General features: G+C 36.5%; 1 protein-coding gene across 3 annotated transcripts in view; it reads right to left on the reverse strand.

Annotated features, from left to right (window-relative positions):
* Window positions 1-18,262, reverse strand: part of nAChRa7 (nicotinic acetylcholine receptor alpha7 subunit) — a 385,318-nt gene that overhangs the window by 6,275 nt on the left and 360,781 nt on the right. For 2 of the 3 annotated variants that reach the window (XM_033468051.2, XM_033468053.2), the window contains 5 exons: window positions 17,836-17,911; window positions 12,123-12,317; window positions 8,983-9,069; window positions 2,984-3,093; window positions 1,134-1,275 (listed from right to left, as the gene is read on the reverse strand). In XM_033468051.2, coding sequence (XP_033323942.1) covers window positions 1,134-1,275; window positions 2,984-3,093; window positions 8,983-9,069; window positions 12,123-12,317; window positions 17,836-17,911 — 610 coding nt within the window. The remainder of the gene's footprint in view (window positions 1-1,133; window positions 1,276-2,983; window positions 3,094-8,982; window positions 9,070-12,122; window positions 12,318-17,835; window positions 17,912-18,262) is intronic. The other variant, XM_033468052.2, reaches the window with a different exon arrangement.

An 18,262-nucleotide genomic window follows, 5' to 3' on the forward strand; every position in this document is an offset into this window, starting at 1 on the left:
AATCGTAACACATTGTAATGTCAATTACAGTAAATAGTAGCAAGAACAGTAGTAGTAGTAAGTTTTAGTAACTAGTGCAGATAATAAAACAATTTCCATATAGTTTCCATATTTTTTGCATACATATTTCACATCCCTGAATATTCTGCATTAATATTGCATATATTTAGCATATTTGGGCGTTTTAGCATAAACATCCGCAGTCTAAACTGATTGTCTGTTGAACGTATAATCGTATAATTGCCAAATAATCGAGATTCTAGTGTACAGTATTTTTAAAGGATAAATGATTACACTTTAAATCAACACATTATTTTCGCTCACGACAAAGTACTTAAAAACTTCTGACCGAGAAGATTACTTTTCCAACTTACAACATTTTTATACATCGACGAATTAATTGTTTGTGTGACGATTTCATGCTTTACAGGTAATTGTTCAATTTCTTGATGTTGTCGAATATTATGTTTGTTAAAAACGTTGCTTTCATCGATGCAAGTGATAGTCCATTTACATGAAATTGAGGGAATGTGGTGGACGCTTTATAAATTGAGAAACGATTTTTATTAGCGGACAAACGGCAAAGAATTTTCCAAATCATTGAAAGGCACACTTGGGAATTCATGTCGCTTTCAACTATTCCTTTGATATTTCGATCAAGCGATTACCACTTATTCCGATCATTGAAAGACTTTTCGTCGATGAAAAATTCAGCCATATTGAATGTTCAGAATCTTCAGTTTTTCGGCTGAATAGTTTTCGAACGAATTTACTGTTAAAGAAAGAATTTACTGCATTTTCGAAGGACGAGAAATGATCACACAAAATGTTGTACATAGATCAAATAAATTGTAAGAATTAGTTCAGAATTAATAATTAAATCAATGCAAATATTGTAGAATCGTATTTTTCATAAAGTAACCCGACAGGTATCATAAGAAATAGAGAATGGTATACAAATGCACAACAACGTTTGAAAATTCGCTACGTGACATATCGAACCAAATTTTTAGTATTACAGTGGTGTGTTGTGTACTGTGCGCATTTCGATATTCTGTGGTGTCTGTTGAAAGTGCTTCGTGAGAAAACACTGATGAAACATTGATATTGACAGTAGGTATTGTTTTCAGTACTTGTGTCGATGCTTTTTCGTGTCACTAAATTACCGGTGACTGGAGATGGTTTTTGAGACTTTTGCGTTTCCTTCTCCTCCTTATCAGTCGGTCGTGACATACGAAGTAGACAAGGCAGCCAATAAAGAAATACTAGTTTCACCTGTAAATCAGAATCAACATGTAATTAATCCTGTAACATAAGCGAAATTAATATAACAGCAGGATACATTCACAATTACTGTGCAACATAATAACGTTACGAAAATCATAAATTTAATAAATGGAATTTTTTTGCATGTATGCAAATGTTACATTTTCTATTGTGTGAAACAAAATTGCTCAAAATGTTCTAGTATGCGAATCAAATTTAATTTATTCCAAATTTTTTAAGAAATTGCATTGATCTCTTGATCTTTCACATGAATGCAAGATGCATCTTTGCACCAATATAGATGCACATTATACGAGATGCATCTTCCAATGTTTATCATTGTTATGTGCTTGATTCTTAATGAGACCAAAGTGCCAATTAAATGGTTATAAAATCTCTGATAAAAATGTAACGATAATACGATCTAATTCAATAGTATTTGATGAAGAAAATAAAATTTTTATAAATTATTTCCAATTAGCTCATTAAGATGGAATATCAATTCACCGGATTCTCAATAAATAATCTGATAATTCCATACTAACTGGATTAAAATCGACTTTCGTGAAACGCGTTCACATATTGAACAAAAAGTGCCAATTTGACCGTTACTCCAATCCAAATTAAATCTGCATGAATTTACACGAATTTATTCGAATTTATACGATATTTATTCTTGGCTAAGAATAGTCATATTTTGCTAATTTTCAGTGAAATACGGTAAACACAATAAGCAATAGAATATTAAAGATCAACGCCGTTTATGAGACTCTCGTAACCCAAAGGATACGATGGCTCGTAAAATCTCCGCAAGGAAATAATCTAGTGTCAGTCAAAAGGGTGAATCGAGTTAACGACCAAAGTAAACCTGAAGAGTACTTTCAGGCACATGGTCTCACGCTAATTGAAGCCACATATACGATGAGTTCATCCACGAAGTAGGTTCAGAGAGTGCAGATGGATGAGCCGACGTAGGGACTCCGATTTCGGTCAAAATAATGCAGTAAAACACTTCGGGCGAGTATGCAGGAGAAATTAGAAAACAAAACTACCAAACAGTTCAGAAATTTGCACATGTCATAAACACAGAAAGATCGGCAGTCTGATCGTAAAAAGTCATTACAGACGGAGTACCTAAGGAAATTCGCATACTCGAAGACAAACAAAATTAAAACACTAGTTTTATAATCGGGAAAATAATTAGCTATTTTCATAATATTGTGTTTCGTACAAATTTAAAGATATTGAAACAAAACTATACACGTTGCATCTACAGGCTGTTAATTGGATGCACTTTATACTTTAATGATTTATAACATCGGCTTTTTTCTTCTTCTAGATACTCTTAAACGTCTGATTTCTTTAACCCTTCAACCCGTGCGTTCTAAATATTTTGTTAAATTTAGCAAGGAAGAACTAAATTTAAAAACTATCTAATTTCTACTTTCAAAATAATTTTGTGTATTTTTTTGTTTTTCTTCTTATATCCATTATAATTTAATTCTTAGAGCGCATCTGCATGACAAATAAAACTAATACGCGATTTCATACCGAAAAATTAAAAGAAAGGAAATTTATTGAATTAAAATGTAAAGCAAAAATTGGTGAAGTATTATTCTAGGATCTGTTACGAAACTAATTGTAACAAAATTATAGTTATTAGAACAGGTTACCTACATTCATTAGATTGAACAGAAAATATTGTGGAAAGACTTACGCATTCAGACATTTCGTGAGTGTCGGAATTTCGGTGATGATAATTCAAAATAAGGATGGTGCTGACAACGCTGCTGGCCACCATGAACATGATGCAGTTGAAGTACGTACCTACGGAAACATTGTGCAGTTCAACAACTTGTTCCAACTAAAATTAAACACATGACGCTTGAACGGCAATGACTAAAGTAGATTAATTTCATGCGCGATAGTAAAGTCCAACACAGATGCGTGGAGAATTGTCTGAAGCCGGCAATTATGTCCGGTGATGGTCCGGCAAAACATTTTGATCAGAAATACATTTAATTGAAATTTGTAATGTCAGATTATTTGCAGTACGAAAGCAATTTGTTAATTAACGTTTCTGAAATTTCAACATTCTCCTTTACTCGAATCTCTGTTACTTATACGGAATATTTTCTCCTGAAAACAAATATATTAGAATTTTATTCCAAATAAAGACAATTTTATGTTAAACGGGAAAAATAATGGTTTAAATCGCGATTATCTTTTTGCACCAACTTGATATAAGAATTTCAAGTCTACCGCACGATCCATCTAATTGTTCGCATTTCCAAATAACGTGTTGGACCGTGAGTACAATCTCTGGCAAAAAGTATTCGAACATCTTTTAAAACGCAATAACTTTCTTAAAATTGGATTAAATAACTTAAAAAATTTTTTTAGTTAGTTTTTATAGTTACCGATTGTCAACAACTATAAAAACGAGCCGCTGAACTCGAGGAATCGTATCTTCTCGTCCCAAATTGTCCATTTTTGTGTACAAACTGAGCGTCAATTAGGAAGAATTTACTGTAATCTTTCAAAATTTCGATATTACTTCGAATGACAAAAAAGAAATGAAAAGCGCTCGCATTTTAACTCTTGTATCTGAACCTGGAACGAAAATTTATAAAACGCGGTTTAAAAATTCAAGTCATTTAGTCCAGCTTTAAAAAAGTTACTGCGATATAAAAGGTGTTCCAATACTTTTCGCCGGGAATAGATCGCGGAGAGTACACCGCGGAGGAGCTCCAGTGGGAAGAGTAGCGCGACAGTAAATTTCGCTAAAACAAAAAAAGAAAAAAAAGAGAACGACGGCGTAATATATTTTCGGAATTACGAAAACTTCAAGAGGTTGATATGAAAGGCACGTACGCGCGTGACGACGAAACGCGCGGTTCATTAACACGGGGAAGCCGGGCCGGGTAATATTTGCTAAACGCGTGAGTTCACGGTCCCATTGTTTGCGGTCGAGAACGAAATACCGCGTGGAAGCGCGTTCTTTTCATCGAGGACCGACGCGACGGCGTGCCGCGGCCGCGGAAACAAATGCCGTCTGAAGGGCTCGGGGATCGACTTTTCCATGCCGAAATGAAGGTGCCCGGGCTACCGGATTAATAACGGATTAATAAAGTTGCTCGAAAATCGTATCCAGGCATAAAGGAAGTAGTTTGCATTGAATGAAACACGTTTTGAATGCGATTGCTCGGCCTATCGATCGGACGATTTCAAAACGTTTGCCCCCGGACGCGGCTGCGGCCGCCCGTATTCAAGACGTCAATGAATGTTTGCTCTGGAAGCCAATGGTCTGACCCGCACAATCCGCTACTACTGACAAGCGAGCGTGCCACTGTCAGCGACTGAACCGGTCCGACTGCAATGGAAGATAGTCGGACAGGGATAAGGGGGTCCTATGTACAATAAGCCCCGCCGGTGGCGAGCTATACGGGTCGGGCATAGGTGCATCTAGATCCAAGATCTGTGCATAAGCCCTCCGCAAGGAGGGATCCCGCGCGGAGAGCTTCGGAGAATAACTGTGCCGAAGGATTTCCTGTTGCTACGGCGCACACCGGTACCAATCAAGATTCAGCCGGATCAAATAGCCCTAAACGAACTGTGTTATAAATACCAAATAACTACCTTCGGGTAAGTGTGCTAATTACTGTGCTCCCCCAGATCACTGTATCCCCGCAATAATTTCACTTGTGTTTGAAAATAGTATTATTAAATTACAGATATTGAATTTTTCCAATCAAATTTGATTTGTAATTTTCATAATCGAATTGGAACCTATAAAATGCAGAAACTAATTTTTTTAATTCCTGACAAAATGGTTTGATGTGTTTATACCTTGATCTTGTTAAAAAAGGAACACGATGAAAATAAAGGTGGAGAAAAATACCAAAATGATGCTTGCTAAAGCAAAAACATAAACTATTATATTAATAAAAATCGAGAACGAAAAAATGTTCAATATGTGTACAAGTTGCGAATTTCTAATTGATCTTATCTCTAATGATGATCGTGGAATGACGCCAGTATACAATATAACGTTAACAATGATAAGTGACAATTATAATAATAATAGCAATAATAGTGATACTAATAACAATACGAATTTAGAACTGAAGTAATGTGATATAGTATGTAACATTTATCAATTTGTTTATTTCTTTCGTCCGAACCTTTTGTCCATCACTTCGACTCGAATCGGCTCATAAATCATGAGCCAGTGTACTTCGCCTCTCCGCGGTGATACTAAATATTGAAATGTTTAACGGGGAAAATGAATATCGAGTCGCGAGCGACGCGGCGAAATATATTGCGCGAGTTCGCGAGGATTCGTCACTGTCGCCGCTCTAAGAACATGTTTTTCGTATTCATTTCGAAGGTATTTTTCATCACGCACCCTCCGCGAAACGCGAATCGAATGCGAGACTCCCGCCAGCACCCCGCGTAAATATACTACACGTCACGATTTCCATTTTACTCGTCGGATTAACCAAAACATTTGCACGGTGCTCTTTTTACTTTGTAATACCTCCCGCCGAATATTTTTCCACGGAAAAATGGACACGGAACGTTCCGGATACGAAATAATTAATTACGACAATGATTGGGCAGCTGATTGGCCGATAAATCGGTGGTTTAGCGAGATTTTCGTTTCGCGGCCGAAAGTTGCGGAATTTCGTCGAACCGTATTGAATTTCCATTAATACGGAGGGTCTTTGTCGGGTAGAGGAAAGTTGGGCGGTGTAACTTTTAAAGTTAATTAGGGAAGCTGATCTTTCATTTTGTAAGTACGTTAAACAGTGGTCTGATCGCGCTTTCAGCACTAAAAGCGACAGCAGTACGTGCTATTACGAGCATTTTTATTCATTCGTTTCGTAGAAAAATCGTTCATGATAAAATATAATAGCTTCCGAACACGCAATGCGTACATTAAACCATTGCGAATAAAACTGGTATCGTTGTGGTTTGTTATTGGAAATGCAATACACTGTAACAATGATTGAATATCAGCAATTATTGTTTTTGAAACTTCATTTCGCTTACCCGTAATCGCACAAATGAATCGTGCACTGAATTAAATTGAAAACTGGGGTAATACGTACATATTGGAAGTATTGGAAATTGTGAAGAATCTATGTATTATGTAACAATATTGAAATAAATTGTTTTAGATTGAACCAACAGTTTAAAATGACAGACTATCATAAATATATTCTTAGAGTTCACCAATAAATAATGCAGTACTGTCAATATAACATTATGTTCTTTTTCAATATATGCAGTGATATAATTATTATTTTATGTTATATCTTATCATTCTGCAGTTTAGTATTCATTTTATATTAAATTGAAATTTTTTGTTTGTAACAGAGTTACCATTATTGGTAATACTAAAAAATGATTCCATCACAGAAATTAAAAATTATAATATATAATGTTTATATATCGAAGTAAGCTAAGAAATAGTAAAAGAAAAACGTAAGAAGAAAATCGGAACGACTACAATCTTTAATTACATCTTTGTATTGTATAGTTTAACTGTGTCTAAATATTTGAATACTAATGAACGATAAAGAAATCAATTTTACCAGATATTTTATGCTATCCACGTTGAACCCTAACCAGCCTTTTTCCTACAATTAGTATACATTAGAAAAAGGTGATGCAACAGTTGTTGCAAAAATAGAGCAAAAGTTTGCAATGTAATAGTCTCTTTTATTTCTAAAAAAAATAATACAGATGAAAACAATTTACGGGCAGCATTAGATTGCTTGCAAAGACAGTATAACTTTTTTCTCAATTATTCTTTTCTAATGTTTACTATTTTTAAGAATATGTATGGCTAATGTCAACGTGGACACTCTGCATATTTAGTATGTAATATGAAATGTGATTTGATGAACAAAAATACACGATATCTACAACTGTGTTTCGTACAACAATGGAATTAAAAATGTACATATATTAAACTGCATGTTCATAATGACTTAACAACGGACCGCGAGTACTGCGATTTGCTCCGCAAATTCGCAATGATACCTTGGAAAAACGTATCTCTCAATCTGAATTGAAACGAACACGCTAGACGCGAATGGTCCAAGAAATTTCAAGAGTTACGGCGGGAGAGATTAAGCTATAATGTGTTCTTCTGCTTCGACGATCAATTCCGCTATTAAAATTGCTCCATTCGAAATTAAATGAAATTTTACATATTCATCAGCCAGTAATCTGATCCAGCGAAATGTTCGGCTATCGACATACCGCTGTAACATATTCGCCAGAGAAGATGAACGTAAAATTGTGTACGAGGAAGTACATTTCCCGAACAATATCACGTAGCGTTCGGATAATGGACAAGGAATGGGGGATAATCGAGGGGCTCGCTGAATTATTTAATTCCATCGCGGGCTTCGGTCTGAATCCCTGATGCAATTGCGAATCCGAGCACACTCGGTCGACAGTTTCGTTCTCGGACAGTGTCCAGCCGGCTCCGTTATGTTTAGCACAGCAGACGACATTAAGAAACATGGTAACTATAATCGGGTAAACTATAAATTGCATCAGTGTTGGGCATCAAACGATTACAATTTTTGACTAAATGATTGATGAAAACGATTTAAGTCGATTTTTCGTCGAAAAGTCGACGATTGCATTAATCAAGTGATGAAATTAATCGTCGATTGAAGGAGACAATTAATAATCGTTGACCTTTTAATGAAATTTCAATGATATTTTGACGTGATATTTTGTTTCTGTCATGTTTATTACTTTATTATATTTTTAAAAATTCCTACCAGGTTTTCTTGTTTTTTAAAAAGTACATTTTATTTAAAAGCTTTTTCGATAGTGATTATTGTAGTTTTTAAGCGATCAGTTTAACTGCAATTGTAAACAATAAATAAACGTGTTCGCTACTCGGTTTTCGTTTTATTTCAACTCTTGGTATACGCACAACCGTGAACCCATATGCTTCAGTATCTGTGTATCAAAGAGTACACGAATTAACACGCGTGTGTAATTGCACACGTGCGTCACCAATGCACGTTGAAAACCATCACCGCGAATTTTTCCTCGGGACTGCTCTCGGCGGATCGATCGAACTTTTACAAGCACGTAAAATGGAGCACGTATTTAAAAAATAATTTTCCAAGATGAAAGCTGATCTTATATTCATTACAGAAGCTTTGTAAGAAATTACCGTGCTCGAAGCGATGAAAAATGAATGACTATTATTAGGAAGTCCCTTCTTACGTTCTAAATTATTCCGCGCGGCCGAAGGGGGGAGTCGCGAAATGAAACAGATTCGCTAAATTTTCGAGAGCGGGGACGGTTTTTGTCCTTGGGAGAAAATTAGAATCCTTTTTTTCCGCTGGAGACTGCTCTTGTTACGAGCCCCTCAATTCTTAATACGCCCTCGAACGATAAAACGAGTGGAAGCGCCGGACGATTTTGACAATTTCACGATAATCTTATCCGTTGTCCGAGACACGGGTCCAGTGTTTGACGTCTCCGGTGAATTATAGATGAACGGAGGACCGGGCCTGACCTCTGTCTTTTCATCTTCGTTACCTGCCATTGTTCGGCCGGCTAACCTCCCGGCGGCGAGACCGACTTTATTTTCACGCAGGGCCACTACCAGGGTATCGTGGATAATAAAACGAAGTAATAAAAAAGAAGAGGGGGACTGGAAATTTACGGACTCACCCAGTAGAGGCACGGCGTCCGATGTCGCTGGCATTGTCTCGGCCACCATATTCAGGAACACAGTGAGGGACAAGAGAATGGTGACCCCTGCAAAAGAGGATTAATGATCCAACAATTATAGCGTGCCCGGGGACCTGTGAAACCAGCCAAATTCACTTAAATTATGTTTGCGGAGCCACCGGCTCATCTCCCTCAGATCAATTCAGAATGTAAGAACCTTCTCCGCATGCATAGGTGGGATTTCCTATAGGATACTGGAGCTGGTTACTCTGGGGTCATCAATTGCTGTGCCTTTGGTTCGTTCTCGAGCATAATTAACTTCATGTTTATCGAATAAGACGTGCCGAATGTTTTTATTCAAAAATAAACCGATTGAAAGGATAAAGAAATTTAATACGCCTGATTCGATAAATATAAAGTTAATTATGTCCGGAAACAATCCAAAGGCACAACAATTGGCTACGCCGTAACCGTCTCCACTAACCCAAACGTCCAACGTAAACGGCTTAACGTACGAGTTCACCGTTTACGATTAGACGCAACGTCGGCACGCAGATGATAGTTTCTATCAGCGTCAGACGCGTGTGACCAGACGCATGCTTCGCCCATGATTTGCGTACGATGCATATTCAGTGTATTACCGTCTATCAGATAGAACAGCGTGTTCACAAAAGATGAAATAATTTTCTGAAATCGATCGAAATTTACTTGCACTTGCGTCACTGTTAACGCTAGGTTTACGGAATCCGTCGAAATGGCGGATCACTCGTTTTTTAATTTGCGATTATCCAACTTGTACAGACGCATTTTTTAGTTTATTCAATATATGTGTTACTTGCGGCAAATATTGCATAAAAATTAATTAATTATTTATTATCGGTAAAAATCAGAATAAATGTCCAATTGTTACTTTTACAAACTAATATAAAACAGCTGCTTTTGGTGCTCCGTTAATCTAGTGTTAAAAGAAGAGGATGACGAAGAAATTGTGTTGAGAATGTTGTGCGAAAGCCAAAGGAAAGACTATTAAAGATGTATGCAAAAGGCGAGATGAAGAAAGTTATTGTAGCATTTGAATAAGAAAACATTCACTGAACGATGAGGTTGAGTTTTTTTTAGATTGAATAAAGGACAAGTAAATATTATCTTAATTCTGATTGCCAATAAATCATTGCACAGTTTTTTAAGTAAACACTGAAATTAACCACAATGCATTCGCGTCTGACGCACACGTCGGACGCGTGTAGGAAATTCCGCCCAAAGTTTCTTCGCGCACTCCGATATCGAGGAACTAATGAAATTTTCTTGAAATTTTACGACGTCCGAACACGAATTCTGCAATCAGACTGCTCCTTAGTAGCAGAACCGCAGCGGAGAAACCATTAAGAGGATTATGACCCTTGATTAGGAAACTTCGATGCCAAATTGAAAACGTTCTTGCTAATTCGTGTCTTTTATGTTGGATTTGGAACATTTTGTTTGGTCGAATTAATTGTTTAACGACAAATTGAAAGACGGTATCATTTTTGTGAAAATGTTTCGTTTTCTATATTTATTTTCTGCATTCTCCTCGACGAGACAGTTTTATCTCTGTACACGAATGCACGCGGTGATTCTTTATTCAATTCAACTTCTATGCCACGCTATTTATGCAGACAATAGCTATATTACATAAAAATCCGCAGTCCAGTCACAGTGACGATTTCTTCAAATTTTATTGAAAAATTACAACAACTGATGTTTTAATTATGTGAGTCAGATTATTGAAAATAGTGTCAGCAGTGCCGTAAATTTTTTCTATCCTTATGGATCCGAAGACTTAGCACGGCTAATGAAGCTGAGAATTTTATTGTATTAATTAAAAACAAGCAAAAAAACTTTAAGTTATCGATAATTTATTCGTGAACTTTTCCTCAAAATAATTTTCGATGACGTGCATTCGTAAGAACAGCAAACACAGATAGATACGCGTTCTAAATCTTGGAATGTAATAACGCGTTGGCAACGTCAAGAAATTCTCGGAAAACTGATCGATAAATTCCGGTTGTTCGGTGATACATGAATGCCTGTGATCGAGATCAACGCGACTGTAATCTCCCGTGCATTCGATACGTTACGAGAACTCGACTGAATCTAATCACGTGAGCTGTTGTAGCGTGCTTCGAAGCCTGCAAGGAATTGGAATTATGCAGACCGGCGAGTTCAACTTGCTCAGAGATAGCATTCATTGGCATTCTGGTCGATCGATATCAGTCACGAAAAAATCATGACACGATATCCACTCAGGAAGTTGCGTAAAGCACTATAATGATTTTTTGTGGTCAATCGATTCGATGTTATTAGAAGTGTATATCTGTCCTTCTGTTCAATATGCTAGTCTTGCTGAAATAGTCCTTATATAGTACCTATCAAGATAAGTACTTAAAAAAGATAAGTACTTCAAGATTTCTTTTCGAGAAACGAGACTTCTAATTAAATACGATTAATGATTTACCTATGTTGTGTATCGGATACAGTCAATTTCTATATCTCTATGATTGTGTTGTAAGTTGATATATTGTTTATAGTTTGAGATCGTGAATAAAACACGATTGATCAAATTAGGATGTAAAATGAAAGAGAGTAGGCTATTTTATATTATATATAAGTATTATATGTAATATTACAAATATTTCATTAATGTTAATCCCAGTACATATCAAAATAAGTAATATAATTAAGTAGGTAAATTAAATTGCGAATAAATTGAACCGTATTTACATTTTATACATTTTTATTTAACATAACAGATATTGTGAATCTTAAAACATGCGACGAGACTTTTAGGCAAGCAAATAATATTTGTCTATGATTGTTCGTAATGTATAACGAATATACGGAAATGTTTGTGTATAATAAATAAACGTGACCGTTCTATAAAGACAAATAAAATAGTCTTGTCTATCTCGTGATAAACATTTTCAAATAACTATTTGTTTGTCCCAGTGGAAGGATCAGTTTACAGCTTGTTGTCGAGTGTGATGTATCTCTGTTTGAATAATTCAAATTGCCTTTCGACATTTTTACATAGTAAAATGTAACCTGCAGGGGCGTTAATATGCAAATATACTTGGAAAGTGTAAGATAGTTAGTGAACTCACCTAATGAAAGTTTCTCGCCAGAATCCGGTGGCAAGGTGAATCCTAGAACGGCCATGCTGGCGATTAGAACGCACGGCACGATCAGGTTGAAGAAATAGTAAAGCGTTCGCCTTCTGATGATAACAACGAACGTAATATCTATGTATGGCTCCGGGCAACAATTGTAGTAAATTTCGTTCCTTTTACCAGGAACCCCTGTAACAAATTTTATCGAATTATATCAACTTGTTTTCAAATTCGCCCAGACCGTAACGTCCATAATAATCAGTAGACCGTAGATTTTATGCATTTATGACAAAAACAAATGCGAAACAACTTCCAATAGTTTCGCAAGTTGTTTTTGTAAGTATTTATCTAAAATAATAATTTTCGACTGAATTCCATTTAGTCGAATTTTCCATTTTTTATTCGAATAATAATTGCTAATAAGTGAATCGTTCAGCGTCTTTTTTACATAATTTTCTAAGCATACACAGAAAATCCGTTTCATCAATTCAACCGTTCTTCATTATGAAGATTGTTTTCCTGTATAATGATAATTTTATTCAAATAGAAGAAATTCTTATAGTTTCGTTGTACTTATTTTAACACAGATTAAAATAAATCAAAGAAACAATTTATTATTCTTTAATTTCGATTTCTGACGACAAGTTGTATTTAAGGAGCCCGTAACAGAAGGTCGCCGAAATTAATCAAATATTTCTTTTCAATTCTACTTTGCAAATCATTTGCTACCTCTCTCTCTCTCTCTCTCTCTCTCTCTCTGAGATTCCGTGTCGCGAACCGACAGCGAGGTAAATGGAATAATTAAACGGGGACGAAGATAAAGTGGAGAATATTCGAAGCTGGCAGTTTCGCTCGCGTTGGAAAAATGCTCGCGGAAATAAAAAGACGGGGCTCCGATAGCGATGACTCAACTATTTTATACGGGTGCGCACCATGCACTTGAATTATCTCAAGCAACATGCCGGAAGAGAGTCCGCGGCTTTATTTTCAAGTGTTTCTTCAGTTACAGCCACATTTTACCGCGGCTGAAGTCACTTAAGATACATTTCTGCCAAGGGCCTCATGAGCCCCGTATATACATACACCGCCGCACACACACCGACACCTCGCGCGTATAGAACCCCGCAAATAAAAGCTATGCGCCCGCGGAGAGGGACACACTTCCATTTTACAATTTTCCTAAAACTGTCCGGGCTCGGTCGGCACACTCGCAGAATTGATATTTACAAACTATTCTACGAAAACCTGACGCAATACCCTTTAGTTCGCAGTCGTTTTATTCGATGGTACGCGCGAGACCAGTTTATTAGATTGTCCCGCAATGTTTGCGCCGTTTGCGGTTCTGCTGTTCACACGAATATTTCAGATTCTTGGGCGAAATGCACGTGAGGGATATGCAGCTGTACGAGTCGCAAGAAAAGAACAAGTGCGAGTAAACGGGCTCAGAAGTAGACAGTTTCTTGACAGCGGCAAGAAGCAGCTGAACTCTGCGACTAGGAAACTAATATCAACAGAGAACATACAATGCGTCGCATAGTCCAAATATTTTCAGCTTTTGTGCGTAGGAGTTCATATAACAATGAAGGAATTATTCACATTCTACCGAGAAACGATATTTTTCTAAAAGAGGACAAATTTTATTCAGTAAAAAAGAAAAGAAAAGCAGAAGAAAACTAACTCATCCTTATTTTATAACTATAGAACGAACAGAATAGAATATTATTGCACAAAAATTTAACGCAAAAAGGAATAAAATGAAATTATAACGATAATTTAACGATACGTGGGTTTACTCTGTAACATTTATTAATAATAGAAAACATTCTATTAATAATAGATTTACGGAGCACTGAAAGCAGCTATTTTATGTTAGTCACTTTGTCCTGTTCTGTAAACCAAGTGTTAATATGTCTAAGATCAACTAGAGATGAAAGAGTAGTCATTCTAATAAACACGAATTCTACAGATTAGATTACAGTAACTAAATTACATTGATTCTGTCAGATAGTTGAAAGCGATAGTTCTGCAATTAACGTGTTTTACGTATCATAACTTTAATGTACATATTTATACATACAGTGGCGCACAAACATGTTTCGTACACCTTTTAGAACGCAATAATTTTTTGAATGCTGAACTAAATGACTTTAATTTTTTTAGATCACAGAGAGACTAGTCTAATAGACGATGGCTAAAGAGTGTCATCTTTTTTTAATTTTGCTAATAGTTAGAATGAAAAGAAAAAGTTAGAAACCCTCATTGTTTAACCTTTTTATCTGAGCCTATAACGAAAATTTAAAATCCGCGATAATAAATAGACAATGTAACACAATGATGGTCGATGTCAATGAACAAAATTCGCCATCACAGTGACTATTAAACCCGACCAGAAAGTAAAGCTAATGGCAAACAATATAAACTTGAGAATTTCATTAACGTACAGTAGAGCGTAATTGAGGCCGATGGATAAATTCTTATGTCATAATGAAGAAGATCTAAGAAGATTTTCACAGTGAAAAAGCATAGTGTAAAAATGGTTCGATTCGTCCTCGTACTTAATCCATAGCAATTTTTCAACCGAAGTAATTTTTCAGAACGATCTGAGCTGGCTAAATTGTATCTGTGTGGTATCCGTGTACAATACTCGATAAATCTCTTCTTGCGAAAGCAATAAAAGTGCCTTTAACAGAAATTCAAAAGAAAGATTACGGAAGTCTATGAATCGACGGCTGTAGGCTTGCTTTCAGGTTGGTGGTAGCTATTTGGAGCAATTCCCACGAAGATAAGCAGCTGTACGCTGCTGAAGTACAAAAATAACTACATAACTCGATAAGATGGTTAAATAGGGCACTCGTCTGTGTGAATCATCTTTATTGTTTTTGTGTGCTCGTCTATGCAGAAGCAGGTGATGCATCTTGTGCAGAAGCACCTTGGACGTTAACTTCATTTTACGTTAACTTCAGTTTCATAGAGTTGTGTGGCGAACTTACGGTGTCAGTGTAAGTAACTATGAAATTTGATGCGTTCTTAGACATTTTTAATGCGATCGATACAACAGTTTTACTTTCCAACAATATATCTGGTTTCTAGAAATGACAAATGCAAGATTCGTTTAAGTTTAATAACAACTACGTTTCCAAACTTAACTTAAAAATGGTTTAACGTGATCTTTAGAGCAATATGAAGTTAATGATAAATATTTCTTGAAAGAAGAACCATTAATACAGCTTTTTAATAAGTAATAATGGTTAATCACAGTAGATTTAGAAGCTTTCAGTAAAGGAAACAATATTTCGTACGATCTATTTATTTATTAGTGTTGTTAATCGTGACATTTCAATGAAAATTACCTCGTCTAAACTTGTTCAAAGTTATCCAGAGAAACAAAATCAAGAATTGAATTTACGTTTTTAAACAATTATAAAAGTCTTAACAAATCATATTTACTTAAATCAAAATATTATTTACATGGATACCGTATTTATCACTAGACTAATTGAACTATTCTACTTTAATTGCTATTTTAATTACTGATAGCAGTATTTTGATTACTGCGCGTCTTTGAATATATGTATATCTCTGTGCGAACTCATTTCGGTACGAGTTGACTTGTCAACTCGCAGAAACTGCTGGTCGATTGTCAAATTTGAATAATCGAAACAACAGTTACGATGTTTTGAGAAGTAAATTTGCTTCGATCGCCGTCACTCGCCTGCATCGACTAGTCGGCGCTAGTTGTAGAATTAACTGTTACGCAAACGCTTCGTTGTTATCGCGGCGACCATTCGCGTCGAAGTAGCGAAATGGTAAATCACATGTGGAACGACTACTCTTAGGTTTGCCAAACTCATATTCCATTTGGAAGTGTAAACTAAACGTCGCCCTCTGTTGACAATTTCGTGGGAAATAATGAACAGCCGGCGAATTTGCAGTTCGCGGAAAAGTAACCAAGTAAATCCACATTCGCATTCGAGCAGCTGACGACGACTCAGGGCAAACATTGCCCGATATCTCGCAATATGGAAGTAAATAATTCCGTGTGGAACTGCGCTAATGGTGGATCATTAAACAGTTGTTCATCATCCTACACCGATCCGAACGCGCTTCGGGAACGTGCACGACAAACTTTTTAATAATTGCGGAATAGGATCAATATTGAGAAAACGTAAATCTCTTCTGCTGGTGTAAATTTAATAAACCGACACGTATTTCTTTTTTGCCATCGAGAAGACACAATATCAAAGGGATATTGTGGATGTTCCTACAAATTCGTACTTTCACATGCTAATTAATGTCGAAAATAAGAATCTTATTAATAGACTGCGAACCTTTATGCCAGAAAATTGACTAAATCATTGATATGGAGCAAAAGTTAAATGAATAATTTATAATTTTCTTGAACAATGTTCCGCAGGAATATAGAAACTAACAGTAAGTAATATCGAATATATGTACTCGTAACACACGTGTATTTGCTAAATAAATTATCTAGTGTAAAGCCTCTGAATCATTTGTATAAGTCAGAAATAAAAGGTCTTTGAACAATAACTACCGATAGTTATTCGTAAATAAAACATGTTTGAATTGAAAACATTTAACCAATTTTTATTCTAACTTTTTGTGTACGATCGTCTATAATTACATATGAAATATAATATCAGTGAAATGACCATCCAAACTCTTTTCGAACTCAGATTTCCTCGTCAACTAAAACATTACTCGTTGCAGTAAAAAAAATAAAACTGCCGTTAACCTTGTTAATTTATACGTTTATTTCTTTTTTGCATTTTAAAAATCTGCACACGCAATAAACGCACAAAGATCCGTAGTCTGAAGATCGCAAGCGGCATGAATATTTTTCGCGTAGAACAAAATATTGTTCACCGTCGTCGCGTCTTCACGTATAAAAGAAAAATATTGTGGCACGATGGTGTATCTGGTGTCGTTACTCATTGACGTTCGCTGGCTGGTCCGCCGAAATAATGGTTGATAACCAAGCCGTCTGCTCGAACGCGAAGATAAAAACAAAAAGGGCGCCGGCGGTAAGCGAAAATGAAATTTTCAGTGGCGACGAGGAACGCCGTGGCAACGTGGTCGTTCGCATACATATTTATCGGCGCTGAAAATTCCGGAATACTTTCTTGAAAATGGAATGTGCTAATTATACGATTTCAAGTGTTGAAACGCGCGTAATTAACTTCGCAAATAAGTGAACCGCCGTGCCGGGCGGGCCATATTCGGTTACGATTAGCAAGTGGCGTGTCGAAAGTGCTCGCCGCGTCGATGGGATCGGTGAAAACACCTTTCCATTTGTAAAATTCATCCGACAGGCAAGTTAGTTGGTTAATTGGTTCAGCATTTAGAAAGCAAACGATCGCCGTTATTACGTGCGTGAAACGGGTCCGCCGTGATTGAAATAATTAGAGCGATTTCATGTCGGGACACGAAGTTCTAATTAATTTTCACTCGCGAAGTGGAAAACGTTACCACCATGTGTAGCCGGGGATGAAAATCTGGATTGGATGGAGCCCGGTAGTAAGATGCAGCTGCTGTCGCGCGACGAAACGATTGATCGCGAGTCCTTTGTGCCCCGGGAACACGCGGGCCGATTTTAGAATTGCTAATCGCCGTGGAATTGCTTTCAACGCCGAGGAAACTACTCGGCTGTGTCAGGAAACGATCCTCGATAGGGCTTGTAAAAACTCACCTAACAGATCCCACTCGCCGTTAGTGATGAAACTGCTGATGTCACCTCCGGACTCATCTTGCAGCTGCAGGTCCAACTGTTGACAATTTATTGCGATCGATTAGAACCGGAACTATTTCGTCTCTAGTTCTTCTTTTAACTATTTGCACTCGGATGTTACTTCTTTGAGGACGTAACATGACTGCTGCTAATTATGATAGAAATTGTTGAGATCGATACAATTTTATGCAATATTCTATTTAATTGGAACAATCGCTTTCAACGTTATGTCAATTACGTTATGTTTCGAAACTTACTATGTAATACATTCGAATAGCTGTAGGTGATCTGCGAAAATTCTCCGAGTACAAAGGGTTAATGGAAGCTCACTAGAGTCTCTAAATGAGTATTTAGTATGAGTATGCAAGTAGTATGCAAATTTCTAAAG

Source organism: Megalopta genalis, chromosome 11 (genome assembly GCF_051020955.1).
Source record: "Megalopta genalis isolate 19385.01 chromosome 11, iyMegGena1_principal, whole genome shotgun sequence".
NCBI classification, from domain to species: Eukaryota; Metazoa; Arthropoda; class Insecta; order Hymenoptera; family Halictidae; genus Megalopta; species Megalopta genalis.